A 15,554-nucleotide genomic window follows, 5' to 3' on the forward strand; every position below is an offset into this window, starting at 1 on the left:
CTACGCTTGAAACCTGGCGCTTTTCTTTTCAATTTTCTTTTTCTTTCTTTCTTTTTCCCTTTCTTTCTTGAAACCTCGTGCATCCCAGGAGGAGGAGGAGGAGAAAAAAAAAGAGAAAGAAAGCAAAGCAAAAGGGAAAAAGTTAACGCTGTAATTTTTCTTACAACTGTGTCTTCTGCACCATTGTGTGCGAGGGGCTCGCCCGCTCCCAGAAACCGGAGGAGAGAGGGAGGGAGGGGGGAAAGGAGAGAAGAAGAGAAGAGAGAGAGAGGAAAAAAAAAGGCCTTCTGATCCATATTAATAGACGCGGCATGGGGAGCGAGGAAAGTGGGGGAGCCCCGCCCCGGCCAGCCTCATTCACACTGCCTCTTAATTTATTTGAAGTTTTAATCTAATTATTAACTATTTGGAGGATAAGAGGCTTTGTCGCTTTAATAGGGCCGGGGTATCTGTGTGCTGCGCCGGCAGGGAGAGCGGGGGAGAGGGTGCGGGGGTGGGGGGGTGAGGCTCTGGGACAAAGCCCTCGTCCGAAAATATTTGTCAAGTCTTTTACGTGTCATTCTAACAGGGCTTACATTGCGCCATTGAAAGGCGAGTAGAAAGGGCCTTTTGGCGGATGATTGGCAACCGCAGTCGCGCTAAATGTTAATGAGACACAGATGGACAGAAGATTATCACCAGAGCTTTTTTTTTTTTTCTTCTCTCCCCTCGTTCTTTCTTTTCTTTCACTCTTTTTCTCCAAAGTTTCTCTCTCTCTTTTGACCCCCCTCCCACCACCAGTCCCTCCGCTGCTCTTTTTATCGCCCGTTTCGTACTATTAATGAGCAAGTTAATGACATCTCCCTTTTCAGCGTGAAAGCGGACAGTGATTAATTCATGGGGCTGCCACTGCTTGATCTCGCTCTCGGGGGTGGGATGGGGGTGGATAAGGGGATGGGGGTTTCGGGGGGGGGTGCAGAGGTTGGCGCGGCCGTGTAAATGAGAATCTGTGTCCCTGCTGGAGGGTTTGGTTGTGTGTGTGTGTGTGTGTGTGTGTGTGTGTGTGTGTGTGAGAGAGAGTAGTATCACCCCAAGGCCTCCCAAAAAAAGGGAAAGCATGATACAAAATGTCCCCCCCCCCACCCCCAACTCCTTCTGCTGTGCCGGTCTGCGGAGACAGAAGGTATGTTGGCACATGACAAAGCCCGGGCGTGAAATTCAATTAGGGAAGGGCCTGCTCGCGATTTCACAGCCTTCAAATGAAAGAAGGCCTTTTCAATTTATTGCTACCTCTATTTACGAGACATCTCGGCCCCGCCCTCCGCCAGCCCTCATTAGCGGCTCCGCCCCCCCTCCTCTCTCTCCCCAGGGTCCCCCCCGGCTCTCTTTAGTCCCACCAGAACCAGATCGCAAACACTAACCTGTGACTTCTCTAAAAAGTGGCTTAATTGTAACGGCAGTGCACAGCTGACAGCCACTACAGAAATACTGACTGGCGCGTGACAACTTGGCTGTTGTGTCGTGTGTTGAGTGTTTGCTTCTCACTTCAGACAGAAAACTCGGTGTAAAAAGAGCACGGCAGAAAAATCACTCTTGCTTTTGTTTTCCCCCCAGGGGTCGAGACAAAACCAACATACGTCAATGAATACAGATCTGTTGCGCCGATGGTGGCTGCGAACGTCTCCTTTGCAGACAAACCTGTGGCTCCATCCGGTCATCGATTTGCAAGATCCATCACTTGCCCGATTCTAGATGTGACCAGTCCGGTTGTAAATCACACGCGGAGTGATAGTTTAATCTTTCGCTGTGCCCCACCCAGACACACTTACAAATTAAGCCAATCATTTGGGTCAGTTTAGTCCGTTAAGAGCTGTGTTGGCACAAATGCCAGCCAGGCCTAGAGCTGCAGGCCCCGACCTCAACTGCCACTCGAGAGTTGTGCGTTTCCAAGCCGAAGATGAATCCCTTTCTAATCGAGTTCTTCTTATCTTCCAGGAGTCCCGGTGAAGGTGACCAATGCAAAGGCGGGGAAGTCGCTGACCGTAGCCTTGCAGATCTTCACGTACCTCAACGAGATCGGGTAACTGTCCCCTTATACTGGAAATCGACCACAACCCTCGTGGCTTTATTGAGAGTCCATCTGCTTTCTGAGCAACAGTGTACGTATAGACCGCAGAGGAGTCTATATAAAGACATCAATAGCTGTTATATCTAGACAGTAACCACCAAGTAATACATCTCATTTGGTAGGAAGCATTGTGACGTGAAACCATCTGTGACCATGTGATGATGAAAGACTTTTTAATTGAAGAAGAGTGAGATTTATTCTCATTCTATTCTGAAGACCGTTTTCCAACTTTCGAAACCCTCTGCTCCACAGCTGCTGTTCAAAACGGTCACCAGAGACGCCTTTACTCTTGCGTGTTTGTAATGCATTCAGTTGGCGGTACGATGTTCCACTGGCGTTGAATCGATAGGTTATTAACCACAGCGATGTCTCAGCCGTGGCAATTATCCTGAGCCCTGTTGCTCCTCATTGCTTTTCTGTGGGGCTCTCTGCTCATCGAATGCCGGTCCGGCTGTGGTGAAAAGTTGTGATTGAGATACATTAAAGCAAGAGACGGATCTGGTCTTTCATGATCCTCTCACAAGACCAGGATGAGACTGCTCAGCTAACCAGGCACTTCAGCTTTTCCTTTCGCTCCGGAAACCCACGCAACCAACGTTTTGCCAACACCGTTGTAAAAATGTGTCTTTAAGTCGTAGGTATCAACGGACGATCGTCGGACTTCATCCTCTTGGCACAGCACCCGTGTATCGTACAAAAAGCATTTTGTTTGCCCCCATCTACCTCACAGCTCGAAAAATGACTCGTGCCTGTACAACCACCCCCCCGCCACGCCAGCTGTCTGCTCCGTCCCCCGTGTTAATGACCGCAGTCTCCGACCTGGCCGTGAATACAGCTGCTACCCTCAAATACTTCTGAAGGAACCTTGCCCCTTTAAATCCAGCCTTTTTCTCATTTTCCAGGGAGTCCCAGACCCCCTTTTTTTCTAAAAGATGACTTCCTTTTCCCCCGGCCCTGATTTCGGTGGGCTGCCGCGCGGGGCTGGGGAGATGAAAGTGGGATTTGCATGGCAATGAGCTTGTATCTACAGTGCCATGAAAGTGTTAGTAGAAAAGAGAGAGGGGAAAAAAAGGGGCACGCCTTGAGCCTTTACTGTAGCAGTGGGTAGCGGAGAGCTCACTACATATTGTATTGTTCCCCACAAATGGAGACTCCTGTGATGGATAAAAACATTCCTAGCCCGACTTGTTTACCTTCCCATCTTTTTGACATTCGTCCTTTATCAGCGTTTTATTTCACCAACAAAAATCTGCACCACAAAACTCCCTAGTGGTTGGCCTCCCCTTCACCTGGAATTGAAGCCCTTTAAAATATTTGGACAACCCTTTATCCCTACTCTTATAAATGCAGCAGATCGGGAGTCTCATCCGTCTAAATGCTGAGCAATGTTAGGAAGCGCTTCGCTAAGCTGGTGCGAACCGGTGCGAATCTTTGCTCAGCCCGGTTTCGTCTGCTGGACCGTAAGGCTCGGGAAAAAGATGCAAACTCTTGTCTGGTGTGGCGCGATTTGTTTTCTGGCACTCGGCAACAAAGTGGGCAGCTTTTCTTTCTGTCCTTTCTTGTTTCACCCTCTCTCTCCCTGCGCTGCTCCCTAATCCCCTGGCTGTGTGTGTGACTGCCTCCATTGACCACCTCTCCTCTCCCTCTCCTCCTCTCCTCACTGCCAGCGGAGCGGAGAAGTGGCGCTCCGAGGAGGGATGGAGGTGGGAGGTCGGGGGTGGGGTCAGGGGGTTGGCGTTAGGGGAGAAAAGGGAGAGTTTTTGTGTGTGTGTGTGTCCTTTTTTTAATGAGGCCGAAATCTTATTGTCCCAGTTTATTATCATCTGCCCCTGCTGAATGGACCACTTTCAGCAGAGCCTCGATGAATGTCAGGGTGGGTGGGTGGGTGTGTGTGTGTGTGTGTGTGTGTGAAAAATGCCTCGTTCATTTCACACTGATGGCGAAAGTGCTTTGCTTGTTGTTTGAGCGGAGGTTTCCCAACACACATCACTAAATCTGTGAAGGTGCTTTACAAGAGACCCCAGTTGCTCTCCACTCAGATAAAACATACATCTGGGGCAGTAAAATAAAAAGGGCCTTTAATGTCAGCAAAGACACTCTGCCTCCTCCTATAGGATGAGAAGGACAACCGAAAAACTCAAAGCACTCAACATTCAGCCACAAATTTAATCCATGAGCAATATTTCAAATAGAAAAGAAAAAACAAATTCAAGCATCAAAAGGATGGAGCAGTAAACCCATGGATGAAGAACAGACGAGATTGCTCCTGCCTTGTTCAAACTGCCCGACAAAGTGTATTTTAAATTCTATTCATGAATGCACCTCTCCTTTGGTGTTGATGGTGTTGCACTCATACGGTCCTGTTTAGCTAAACGAACGGCTATAATAAACTCAAGTTTGGCAGTTAGGCTTCCTGGTTTTATTCAGCTGTTGGAGAATCAACGTGCGGCTCCATCAGTACCGCCCTGTGGTGCCGCCCGGCTCGGGGGTCCGGTTGCGTTGAAAAATAACAACTTAAGTATTAAGTTCAGCAGCCTTTTCCTACGCTAGCGTATTTCCATCAGCGCATTGAGGAACTTTGTGTGACACTTTCTAACCCCGTCTCTCCATCCTGCGCAGGGGGAAGCATGGCGTGGGCCGCATCGACATCGTGGAGAACCGGTTCATCGGGATGAAGTCCAGAGGTAAGCGGTGGGGTAGGGGGGCTCTGGCTCTTCCCAAACGCAACTGATTGGGTCTCTGCCCTGCCGGCCGGTCAGCTGACTCGATAACCTCCCCAGTGGATCGATAATAAAAAAGCTCAACATGGATTGATCGGTTTCCCAAACCGCTTCCCTGAGGTTCCTGGAGAGGATTTTGTGGGGGGGTGGGAGGGGCTGCAGTTGAAGTGCAATGAATGGAGTGTGTGTGGGGGTGGGGGGGTTGTTAGCTGCTAACAAATTAGGGTTTTTATACAGACCCGTGAAGTTATTCTCTCGGCCAGCCTCTCTAAATCAGTTCACTGTCCCTTTGTGTGGGGGGGCTGTGGGGTAACTGATGACTGGGCAGTAATTAGGCCTGGTGGGTCCTGGCAGGTACCAGCAGCTGCCCTTTGTGCCGATCATCACGGGTGGGGGGGGGTGTCTGCAGGGGGGTGGGGGGCGGTTCCCATCTGTGAGTCTGAGTCTGCACAGCTGTCTCTCGGGCCCCCGGACCGAGTCTTGGGGCCTCTGTAGGCACTGTTCCCCGGCGGTTCTGTTCAGCCCGGTTTAAGGCCCGTTGTGTGGGGCAGAGGAGGAGGGACGACACAGGAGAGCTGGAGGAAAGGACTGCCAACAGTACTGGCTATGGCTACTGATAAACCGTAACCCCCGGTCCAGGATTCGGGATCCCATATTTTCTGATTGCAATTTTACTTGTCACCGGAGTCCCGTCGTCTGCAAGGGCAAGGGCCAAAATCCCCGACCCATGGTGGAGACGCAGGAGAGGGAGAGGAGCTCGGATATGGTGTGGGTTTCTGCAGTGGTCTCCACCCTTTCCCCGTTATTAATGGGGTTTTAGTAGCTGACAAATTGCTCCTTTCATGGAAGGAAAACAAAGGGCTTTGTGGTCTGATGGAGTCAGCGGAGCGGCCGGCCGCTGTGAATCGGCTCACTGTACCACCAGCGTCGGGGGGGCAGGAGTGGCTGAGGTGACACTAGCTGGACACCGTACGTCTTCCTTTCGGTTAGTCTGCGTGGACCGAGTTCGCAGGGCATGAGCAATAAGCATGCCTGTTTGTGGATGGATCTGTGGGTTAAGTGGACTTTGATTTAATGCTTAATCGTGGTCTGTGGGGCCTCTGTGTTGCAGGGTTTATGCCTCTTTAGTCTGCAGATGATTATTATTATTAAAGTCCTGGGCAGGTGCCTGTGTCTGAGGTGACTGGCATGGTTTAGAACGCCGGTATGCAATGTTTGAATATATACAGGATATTAAAAGTGATATTTATCAACTATTTGATATTTATTAACAAATCCATCCACACAGGACAGTGCTGTTAAGGTAGAAGACGGCAGCCCTCATTTCAGTGAGAAGACATGATTCCCATCCCATGGTCACTTCTTGGTAGCAGGGTCTCTATTGAAACATTTTGCACCTCAAGCTGTTTGAGTCATTATTTCTTAGCGGACACATTATAGACGCATCACATCGTGGTCCAACAGCCAAGTGCGTCATGAGTTTTCTTTATTTTTGTACTCCTGGTTTACTTGTAGCTACACAGACCGGCTCAATAGTCTGGGGAGGAGACGCGCTGAGCTGGGCATGCGAGACACCTGCCTCGCACCCCCCTGGGCCTAATTCTGGTCTGTTTTTGTGAATGGGCTTATTTTTGACTGTACCTATGAATGGCATGTGACTGGTGTCACATCTGTGTGTGTGTGTGTCCGTGTCCGTTTATGTGGTTAAAACAAAACTCACATTTGTTTTCCTCTCCGCTCCGAGTGGCGAGGCTTGGGCCAGCTTTGCGTCCACTGGATTGACCGAGCAGAATGAAACAGATTCCCTTTATTGGCTGATAAATGGCTCCCTTTCATCCTTTTGTGCCGCAGTGTGAATGTGAGCGTCTCATTGGCGAACGCAGACGGGGGGTTACTGCCAGAGGCTTTGTAATTAAGGCTTATTTAACTGCTAATTAAGCCCTGTCCTGTTAATGGCAATTAATCCCAATTGCATTATGCTTTCTGAATATCTTTTGATCTGCTCATTAGGAGGTAAAGAACTGAATTAAACCCGGCGCTTAGTAAAGACAGGCCTCCCGTCCCTGGCGCTCCCTCCCTCGCCGCGCGTCCCTCTGGCATCCTGCGGTAGCCAACGGCACAGGAGACTCGAGAGTTATTTATTTTGTATTGTTTAATTTGTTTGTTCTTCCTTGGGAGGGATCGTCCTTTTAAATCGCTGGCAAAATAAACAAACCCTTACAAAAGTGTTGCCTTCCTCAGAAACTAGACTGGAGATCATAAAAATGGAAAGCGTTTTATACATATTTCTATCAATATAATATACACCTTGGACAACAATTCGACACAGATGGAAGAGTAAGCATGGGATGGAGTGCCTTCAGAAGACCCCCTATTGGAAGGAAATCGACCCCCTTGCCTGAAGAGAAAAGTATTTGATCAATGCAGACTCTTGGTGCTCACTTACGGCTCCGAAACCTGGTCAGGAAATGCAAAAATGATGATACAGAAACTGCAAACAACATGAAGGAAAGACACTGGGAATAACAAGAAGGGACCAAAAGACTAACAAATATAAGTGTTTGATGTTAAAATGGCCCTGGGCCGGACATATTGCAAGAACAGGTCGAAGATGGACAAAGGAAGCTATTGAATGGATCCCAAGAGGAGAAAGACCTAGAAGACCACATTGAATATGAGAAGATCAAACCATTATGCAGTCTGCTTGAAAGTGAGCTGTTTGACTTGACTCCAGTATCATAGTAATAAGCGAACAGCATTTTGGACATTGCAGTTTTAGTTTTTGATTTGTTTTTGTCCTTATTAAGGCTGTCTGTACCCTCACTGAATCTATTCTCCCCCGTGTTTTACAGGTAACCAACCTGTTTGATCTTAAACTAATGCACAAGCTGCCATGATGGATAGACGCTCAATGACGTGTTGTTAATTCAGTCCACAGTTTATGCATTTGAAGGGGATACGGCCCCAGTAAGAAGTAAAATAGAGCTTATTTATATATTTCTAAGAGTATAAAGTGTCTTCTCTTCCTCATAAAACAGAGACTCGTGCAGGTGTCTGTACGTGACTTTCAGGACGCTTGGGAAGTTGAAAAGCTTTCACGCAGAGACAGTTAACATGTTCTGTAAAGGGATCCTGGGTGTAGCGCTGAAGGGAAGCCTAATTAGTGCTAAAGTGTCACATTATTATTATGTTTCTTCCTCCTTTTTTCTTTTTCTTTCTTCCAACGGTCTTCCTGATCAGCCCAGGATAGCTGAGTGAGTTTGTGATGGATGAGGTGCCATTGAGTGAGATTTGAGGAGAAGATTATCAGGATTGATAGAGATTCCTTTCAAGTGTGCACCTGTGCTCGCTCTCCCCCTGCATAAGGAAGACAATAAGCCTGTCTGAGTCTTGGGCACATCTCCCCTGTCTACATTTACACGGAGGAGACCAAATGGAAGATGTCCTCCGAGTTGTCCGGTGAAGCCCGAACAATAGCCGGCCAGAGGCCTGCTGGGATTCCCGTGCCTGGGGGGGGACATGTCGGGCTCTGTTGGCCACGATCAATCCTGGGGTCTGTGGGGGTGTGTGAGAGAGCGGTGGACTCACGATTCCCCACAGCCACTCTTGAACTCGTCCTGAGAACGGGGGCGTTGGAGGGGCTGAGCTCCGGACTCGCAGAGCAGCAGGGGATCGCGGATTGCGGACATCTCTAGATCTCTACATCCAACCCAGTTTTTATACCTGAATCGGTGGTTCTCAGCCCTGGTCCCGGTGCCCCGCTCTCCTGCATTACCTAATTGAAACCTTAATTGAATTTACGAATTTGCTTAATTGGACTCAAATTGTTTCGTTTCCAATGAGTTTGAGAACTCGAGCGTCTTATATCTTTTTCTATTTCCCCTTTCTCTAATCACAAAATATTTAACTGTAGGAAGTACTGCTGTAAATGCTTAATTTCACTATATGACCTATTCTACATCTGGTAATTTCTTTCCCCAAAAGCTATTCTATGATTAGAACCAGATAAACAAAACGTCTTTGTGTAGTTTCATATTCTACAGCAGAGCAGTGCTCTGTGTCTGGGACTTGGCTTCATAGTGTGCATTTTAGCATCAGGTCCTGAAAGTCCTATGTTGGGTCTATCTGAACCCTCACATGACTTTAAGACTAAAACAGGAGTTACAGCATCCATCCACTGGGTGGTGCTGTGGTCTACATTAATTTCCTTTTTAACAAGGAACAACAAAAGCAACTTCAGTTTAATACTTCTGAAAGAAAAGGACAATGCACAACCATTACTGAGACTCGTATCTCAATTTCATTTCAATGAAAAAAAAATATCAATATTAATATCTTACATTCTGAAAATGGCACCAGTGGAATTCTGAAATACTGTGACGGTTCAGGTGATTGTTTGATTTGGTATTAAAAAATAAATCTCTCCACTGCAATCGAGCAGTGTTTTTACAATCAGTTTACAAAGACTTGGAAACACTTCCTCCTAATCAGATAAGCCGGGGCTCGGTTCAGTTTAACCAACCCAGGTGTGTTTCTAAACACCGTAATTAAGACATCGGTTTGAGCCATCGCCCGCATGCCCTTCAGCCCCGAGATTCCCCTCGACTGAACGAGCGACTCGCCGAATCAATCAGTAACTAATACGTATTCCGAGCCTCTCGATGCTGGGGATTACAGGGGGGGAGGCCTGGAGAAGGATTTGGGGGCGGTCCCGGGCCGGGGGCGGACACTCCTGACCTCGATAAATCTTCACCACCATCCCTTCAATGGACTATTTTCATTTTCAGCTCTTTAAGAGTCTCAACAGTCATTCTAACAATGGATGGCTAAAGTGAAACCTGTAGCCATCGGTAGCCCTTGAGGAGACTGATCGAGTGAGACTGATGGGCTGGCGAAGGCGTTCTTGTTTGAATGGATGTGGGGGTGGTTGTCCGCTATCGCAGCCACATCACAGACCCCGTCCTTGCTCTGTTTGGCAGCCCGGGGCCGTCGAGCTCCGAGCAAAAGGCTGCTCTTCGGCCAGGTGAACCAAGTGACGCCTCCCTTTGTTTGCCGCCACACTGGGATGTTTCCTATAAACAAGCTTATTAAAAGCCCTCCACTGATTGTTTTCCTATTCATTGCCGTATGACAATGGCATTAACGAGAGTCGGGCTTTCATCTCCATTTGATTAACATCTTATTATAAACACCTTTGTGTAGGCAGCCCCCCCCATCCCACACACTTACACACACACCTCCGTCCTGAATTGAATGCAAATACATATTTATTTTATTCTCTCCCCCCCCTCCACATTTGTCCTTAAGATAATGGTCCCTGCTTGGCTGAAACGAAATGCAACGTAAAATACCCGTCCCGGTTTCTCTTTTCTCCCTGAGCAGAAAGAGAGAATAGGTCGTTAATAAAAATAATATTTAAATGAACAAAAAGGCATTAACGCGTCAAGGTAACAGAAAGCGCAAACTGTTCATCGCCCAAACAAAAACGTTAATTAAAATCGTTTTTTGTGCGTGTGTTTTTTTTTTGTATCTGTGTGTTGTTTGTCAAGCCTTTATGAATTGCCTTTAGAAAAGCGCTGTCGCTTTTTCAGGGCACATTTTTCTTTGCAAATGAACCGAATGCAATTTTAATGAATTGTTATTTTAATGAGCACAATTAATGATTAAACTGAGGTGTTTTGCTTTGTTTGGGGGCTTTTTTGTTTGTTTTTTTGCCTTTTTTTCCCCCCTGCTAAGCAAAAGGAGGCATTGTTTAGCTTTCGATGGCTAACAGACATCAGGGACGGGGGATGAGACGGCGATGTGCCATACAAATAATCGCTGTGAACCTCGCATCCCTGTTGTCTACTTCATAACCCTGCTCTGCCCTTTTCCTTTCTGCGGTGTATAAACAGTGTTTTTATTTGGACAAGGCCAGCTTTGTCTGAAAAAGCAATATTGTCATTATTCATTTATTCCATTGAAGTAGTTATCCTCTGTGACTCAGTCCTGCACGACGAACCCGCAGCGTCGCACTGTGCAAAAGTGACACCGATCTGAGTACAAGAAGAGTAGAGAGCAGCGCCGCAGGTCCGCTCCAGGGGCACGGCTCCGTCACACGCTCGAACGGGCAGCAAGTGGCAGAACCAAGGGTTAGACAATGGGCGCTTGTGATGTGATCGGCCGCAGCGGGCGGTGAGGGGAAGCGCAGTGGTGGTGATAACAGGTCACAGGTGGCAAGCAGAGAGGGTGGGGTGTAGTATCGACAGGTTCTGGCTCAGTAGGCCAGGGATGTGTGAGAACTGGCTACGTGTCCGAGGTGTTTGGCAGCATGGAATGGGTGATTTTCAATATGATGGAAGTGTTTAACTTAATAAAGTCGGCTTGAGTTCTCTTCCAAACAGCGATTTAGAAAGCGATTTCTGCAAGTCTTTTCAAAGCATTTTTATGAAACGTTTCCATTTGCGGCACCTGCGATGGATCGAATGTGATTTCAGTTACTCATCGGGTTTTAAAAATCACTCTGCAACCAACAGGGTGTAAAATATTAGCATTAAGTCCCCTAAAGTGACAGTAACAAAGTAATCAATTTAGTTCAACTCGGATTGTCTGTTTCGAGAAACAAGACACAGTAATGCACGACATCTGTCTTTTGAAAGCCTTCGAGGAGTGAACAGACAGACAAACTCTTCAGCCACATTTACAGTTGTACTTAAGTCTGCACTGTTCTGCCTTACTTATGTGTTATAAAATGGAAATAATTGTGAACTATGAAATACTGCACACCTGCAAGCTTGTGCCTGTCTGTCACAGTTGGCTGATTTAAATGTCTAGTTCATGGTTTAGTTCGCTAATTAAAAGACCTGCCCACTGAAGTCAAAACAGCAGAGTCCCTGACCTCCTTCTGGCGCTTAGTCAAGATGCATCTTTTCAGACAGTACTTATAATTTAGTAATTTACTCTCCTGTAGGATAGCACTTTTTATTATACTACTTGCCTTGCATTACTAGCACTCGTATTGTTATTTTGATCTCCCCTATGCTCCCTTTCCCCTGGCCCTTAACTGTGACCTAACATCTTGTCTGCACTCATCAGCTTTTACAATCTAGGATGTAAGACCTCATATATTGTATACACTTGTGTAAATTGGAATTTGTAAAATGTATTCTGCCTTGAACTGTGCTGTATTATTGCACTTCGTATTACTCTTATATTATATACAACGGCGTCTGCTAAGAAATTAATAATAATAAATAAATAAAAGTAACACTTTTAATCAGTGTTTAAATGGACTTGATTTAAATCAGTGAACCATATCTGATCATAAAGGTATTTCAGTGATATAACACTGAGGAAACTTTCAGGATAGTGCGGGATTTAAAATTGTACAATTGTTGAATGAAACAGGTAAGATTTTATTACGTTTCTTGGTTACTGCAGGAAAACCATATTAAAAACCTTTGTTAACACAAAAGATAATGGGTTAAACTCATCTGAAACTCCTTTACTTTTTTTTTACACGTTAAAGTGTACATTATTTGTAGGCAAAGGTAGATCTATGGGACGTTTCATTTCATCAGTTGACATTTCAATAAGCCAGTCTGATCCGTGCGATGTCCTCTGTGGCCGGCTCGCTCTAAGTGACTGTGTCTGTGTTGTGATCTGCCGTCTCCACACCTACATGGTTATGAAACGCAGTCTTTATGGTGTATTTATGTCCCCTTCTCTTGCAGGATGCACGGTCAGATTGCAGTGTGTACAAAGCGAGTGGCACGCGTGGGCTTTAACACCCTCTTGGCGACGTGTAGTCCCAGACTCGCATGATCAGCCGGTGCATTATCTCTCGTTTAGCTCAGCAGGTAGTGCGTTTTTTGTGAGGGCTGCAGTCATCGGTATTGTTTTTCTCCCCCGTAGTCGTGCCTGCCTCCTTTCTTCCCGACGTTCACTGTGGACTGGGCTGAGTGGCCCGGCAACTCCGGGTAATTGTAGACAAATACCGGGGTCAGTGGGGAGAAATCGCTGACTGCTACGGCTGATTTTGCGCTCTCTCTCTCTCACACACACACACACCTTCCTGTCTGTCACCCCAGCCCGCCCCCTCGTTATCAAATTATCCCTTCTCACTCAGGAGGAGGGACAATTAAGTGCAGAAAATTGAAGTAGGAGAGCACATGCAGGTTCCTTTGTGGGGTTTTTGTTTAGTGTGTGTGTGTGTGGCTGTGTGTGTGTGAGTGCACATGCGGTTTGTTTCTTTTATTTCAACCTGTAAAGACAAAACTCCAAATGCCGCCATGCCTCTCTAACGGACTCGGGTTTGGCCTGGATGAGAGCGGTCCGTTGATGGACACCCGGAAGGGTTGTGTAGAAGTGTGCAGGTGTGCACAGCCTGGGAACACGGGGCCGGTTCTCTTTAAATCCGCTCTGCAGAGGCGTTGGTTCTGATGCCCGGTGACATGCCGCAGTGACACTTGCTAGCAATGTTCCCATTCGTACCGAGCCCTCACCTGCTGTATACATTGCAGCGTGACATTATGGACAGCATTGCATTACCGCCGCGCTCTGCTGTCAAGCCTCCCCCGGCGAGATACGAACAAACTGATTGGCAAATTGCCAGTCGATGTTCTCCGGCTTTGGTGCGCGGTGGCAGGTACAAATTGGAAAATGTGAAGTGCACTTTCCCCTGATTGCACCAGAGATTACCGTTCCTTTCTTTTCTTTTTAGTTTATTTTTTTCTTTTCTGGTTTTCTTTCTCTCTCTCTTTTGCGTTTCAAATGTAGAACTTAATGGGATGAAAAGCTGTGACAGGCAAGGCAGGACGGGAAGTCGAGGTATGAAAGGAGCAAGAAAATGACAAGACTAGGATGTGTCATATTTGTTTTCGTGGCGTTTCGGATCGAGAAACCGAGAAAAAAAAAGAAAGGCGCACAAAGGGAAGAAAGAGATGTCTTGACAGTTGTTGATGTGAGTGAAAGCTCCGACATTGTTGAGTCTAATTGAGTGCCCGATTGGACTATGAACTACTGCTCTCCAGTGAGAGAGGACTCTAATCCTGTCTGTGTTTGGAGTCCAGCAATCATCTCACGACTTGCTTCCTGAAAAAGCTCCCAGTGCAAACTACAGTTGTTGTGGAATTGTCACATTTTCCTTCATCACCCCAACACTTATCCCCACACCTCACTGGCTGAGTGCTGCTGGGGTTTGAGGACTTGCGGTAGCTGGGAATTGTGGGATTGAGGATGGTAAAAGCTTGGGGGTCAGTCTTCTAGGTGAGATTGTGGCTCATTCCAATGTAGGCCTGGACCAAATCAACATTTAAACCACCTGCAAATGGCAAACGACAAACCTGTACCCGATCACAGATGAACTTTGTCAGAAGCCACTTTCCACTACTTCTATAAAACTGCAGTGGAGTAGAAGTTTGTAAATGGTTGGTAGGTCACAGTTTGGAGGTGTTCTGGGCCTTCATATAGTGTATTCCCTGGTATCCCTGGCTGCTTCCTCTAAGATCTGTTTCCCAAACATCCCGACATCAATCACATGTCAGTTCAGTCTGAGGCCAAAACGTTGCTCCATTTTTCACCTTTGTTCTCGCACAACAAAGAATAGAAACTCGATACGTGTGGCCTGTTGCTGGCGGACCTCTGGGCGGCAGTATTTGTTCATGGGCTGGTTGGCATCGCGGCTCCTTGGGGCGGTTCAAGATCACAGGAGTCTTATCTCCTCAGTCCATCCCAGAAGGGAGTCACGTTGAATGTCACGTTTTCCTCCTAGAAAACTACAGCGTAAATCATATATGATCCTGAAAAACGAGATTGGAAACCACAAGAGGACAAGAGGGGCCCGTGGAGTTCAAATCCGTCCTGAGCCAACGACTGCACTTCACTGTAAACCCAACCACAAAGTACAAATCGAGAGCTTCGAAGACATTTTACTGGCCAATCAGAGTGCGACACTAGTCTAATCTACTAAGGTCCTGCCAAGAACTCCTCCGAACTAACACCGTAGTTAAGGAATAGGAGACCCGGGCTTTGGCATCATAGACCATCTTGAGATAGGGTCAGCACCACGAGTCTCCAAGCCTGATCTGGGAGAAGCCCAAACCAGTTCGTTATAGATCTAGGTCTAGAATCATTTCTACAGACTGTTAGTTACTGATCAAGGCATGTCAGTTGTTAAATGAGGGGAAATCTGCTCCTCAGGAGAAACCTATTCAGGTGTTGATCTCTAAATGACTGTATTTACCATCAGCCATCCCAAGTGCCCAGAAAAGATGGAGAAGTGAGATCTGGTTTGGGTTTGGGTTGTCCAGGACCATGGGGACGATGTGTGACAATCGAACACGCAGGTTAACGACTGCTGTGAAACACACTAGGTCCCAGCTCTATTTTTTGACTATCGGTTGGTTTTGGGGGGGTTGCTGTGTCCTGGCTTTTGGAGTGAATAACCGCGTTCTCAGTGTCAGAAGTAATTCTGCCCAGATGAGTCCCTTTGAGAAGCCAGTCGAGATTTTCAACTGCACGCTTGCCATGTGACAACCCCCTTTGTCGAAAATCAATCATGATTTCCTATTAAATGGCTGAGCAGCTCCTAAAGGCTGGGTTCTGGCTGTAGAACTTTCCAGTGCGATCGACCCCCCCCACCCTGTGAATACCTGCCACAAGAGAGAGAGCGAGAGAAGGAGAGAGAGAGCGCATTAAAATTCACCTCCTAATAAAGGCAAATTTAATAAATGCATTTCCTACCTGCT

At 47.0% G+C, this 15,554-nt stretch overlaps 1 protein-coding gene across 1 annotated transcript in view; it reads left to right on the plus strand.

Moving 5' to 3' along the window:
• ass1 (argininosuccinate synthase 1) overlaps nt 1-15,554 on the plus strand; it is a 56,936-nt gene that overhangs the window by 25,980 nt on the left and 15,402 nt on the right. Inside the window, exons 10-11 of the mRNA XM_066712627.1 lie at nt 1,975-2,059; nt 4,727-4,791. Coding sequence (XP_066568724.1) covers nt 1,975-2,059; nt 4,727-4,791 — 150 coding nt within the window. The remainder of the gene's footprint in view (nt 1-1,974; nt 2,060-4,726; nt 4,792-15,554) is intronic.

Source organism: Amia ocellicauda, chromosome 9 (genome assembly GCF_036373705.1).
Source record: "Amia ocellicauda isolate fAmiCal2 chromosome 9, fAmiCal2.hap1, whole genome shotgun sequence".
Lineage (NCBI taxonomy): Eukaryota > Metazoa > Chordata > Actinopteri > Amiiformes > Amiidae > Amia > Amia ocellicauda.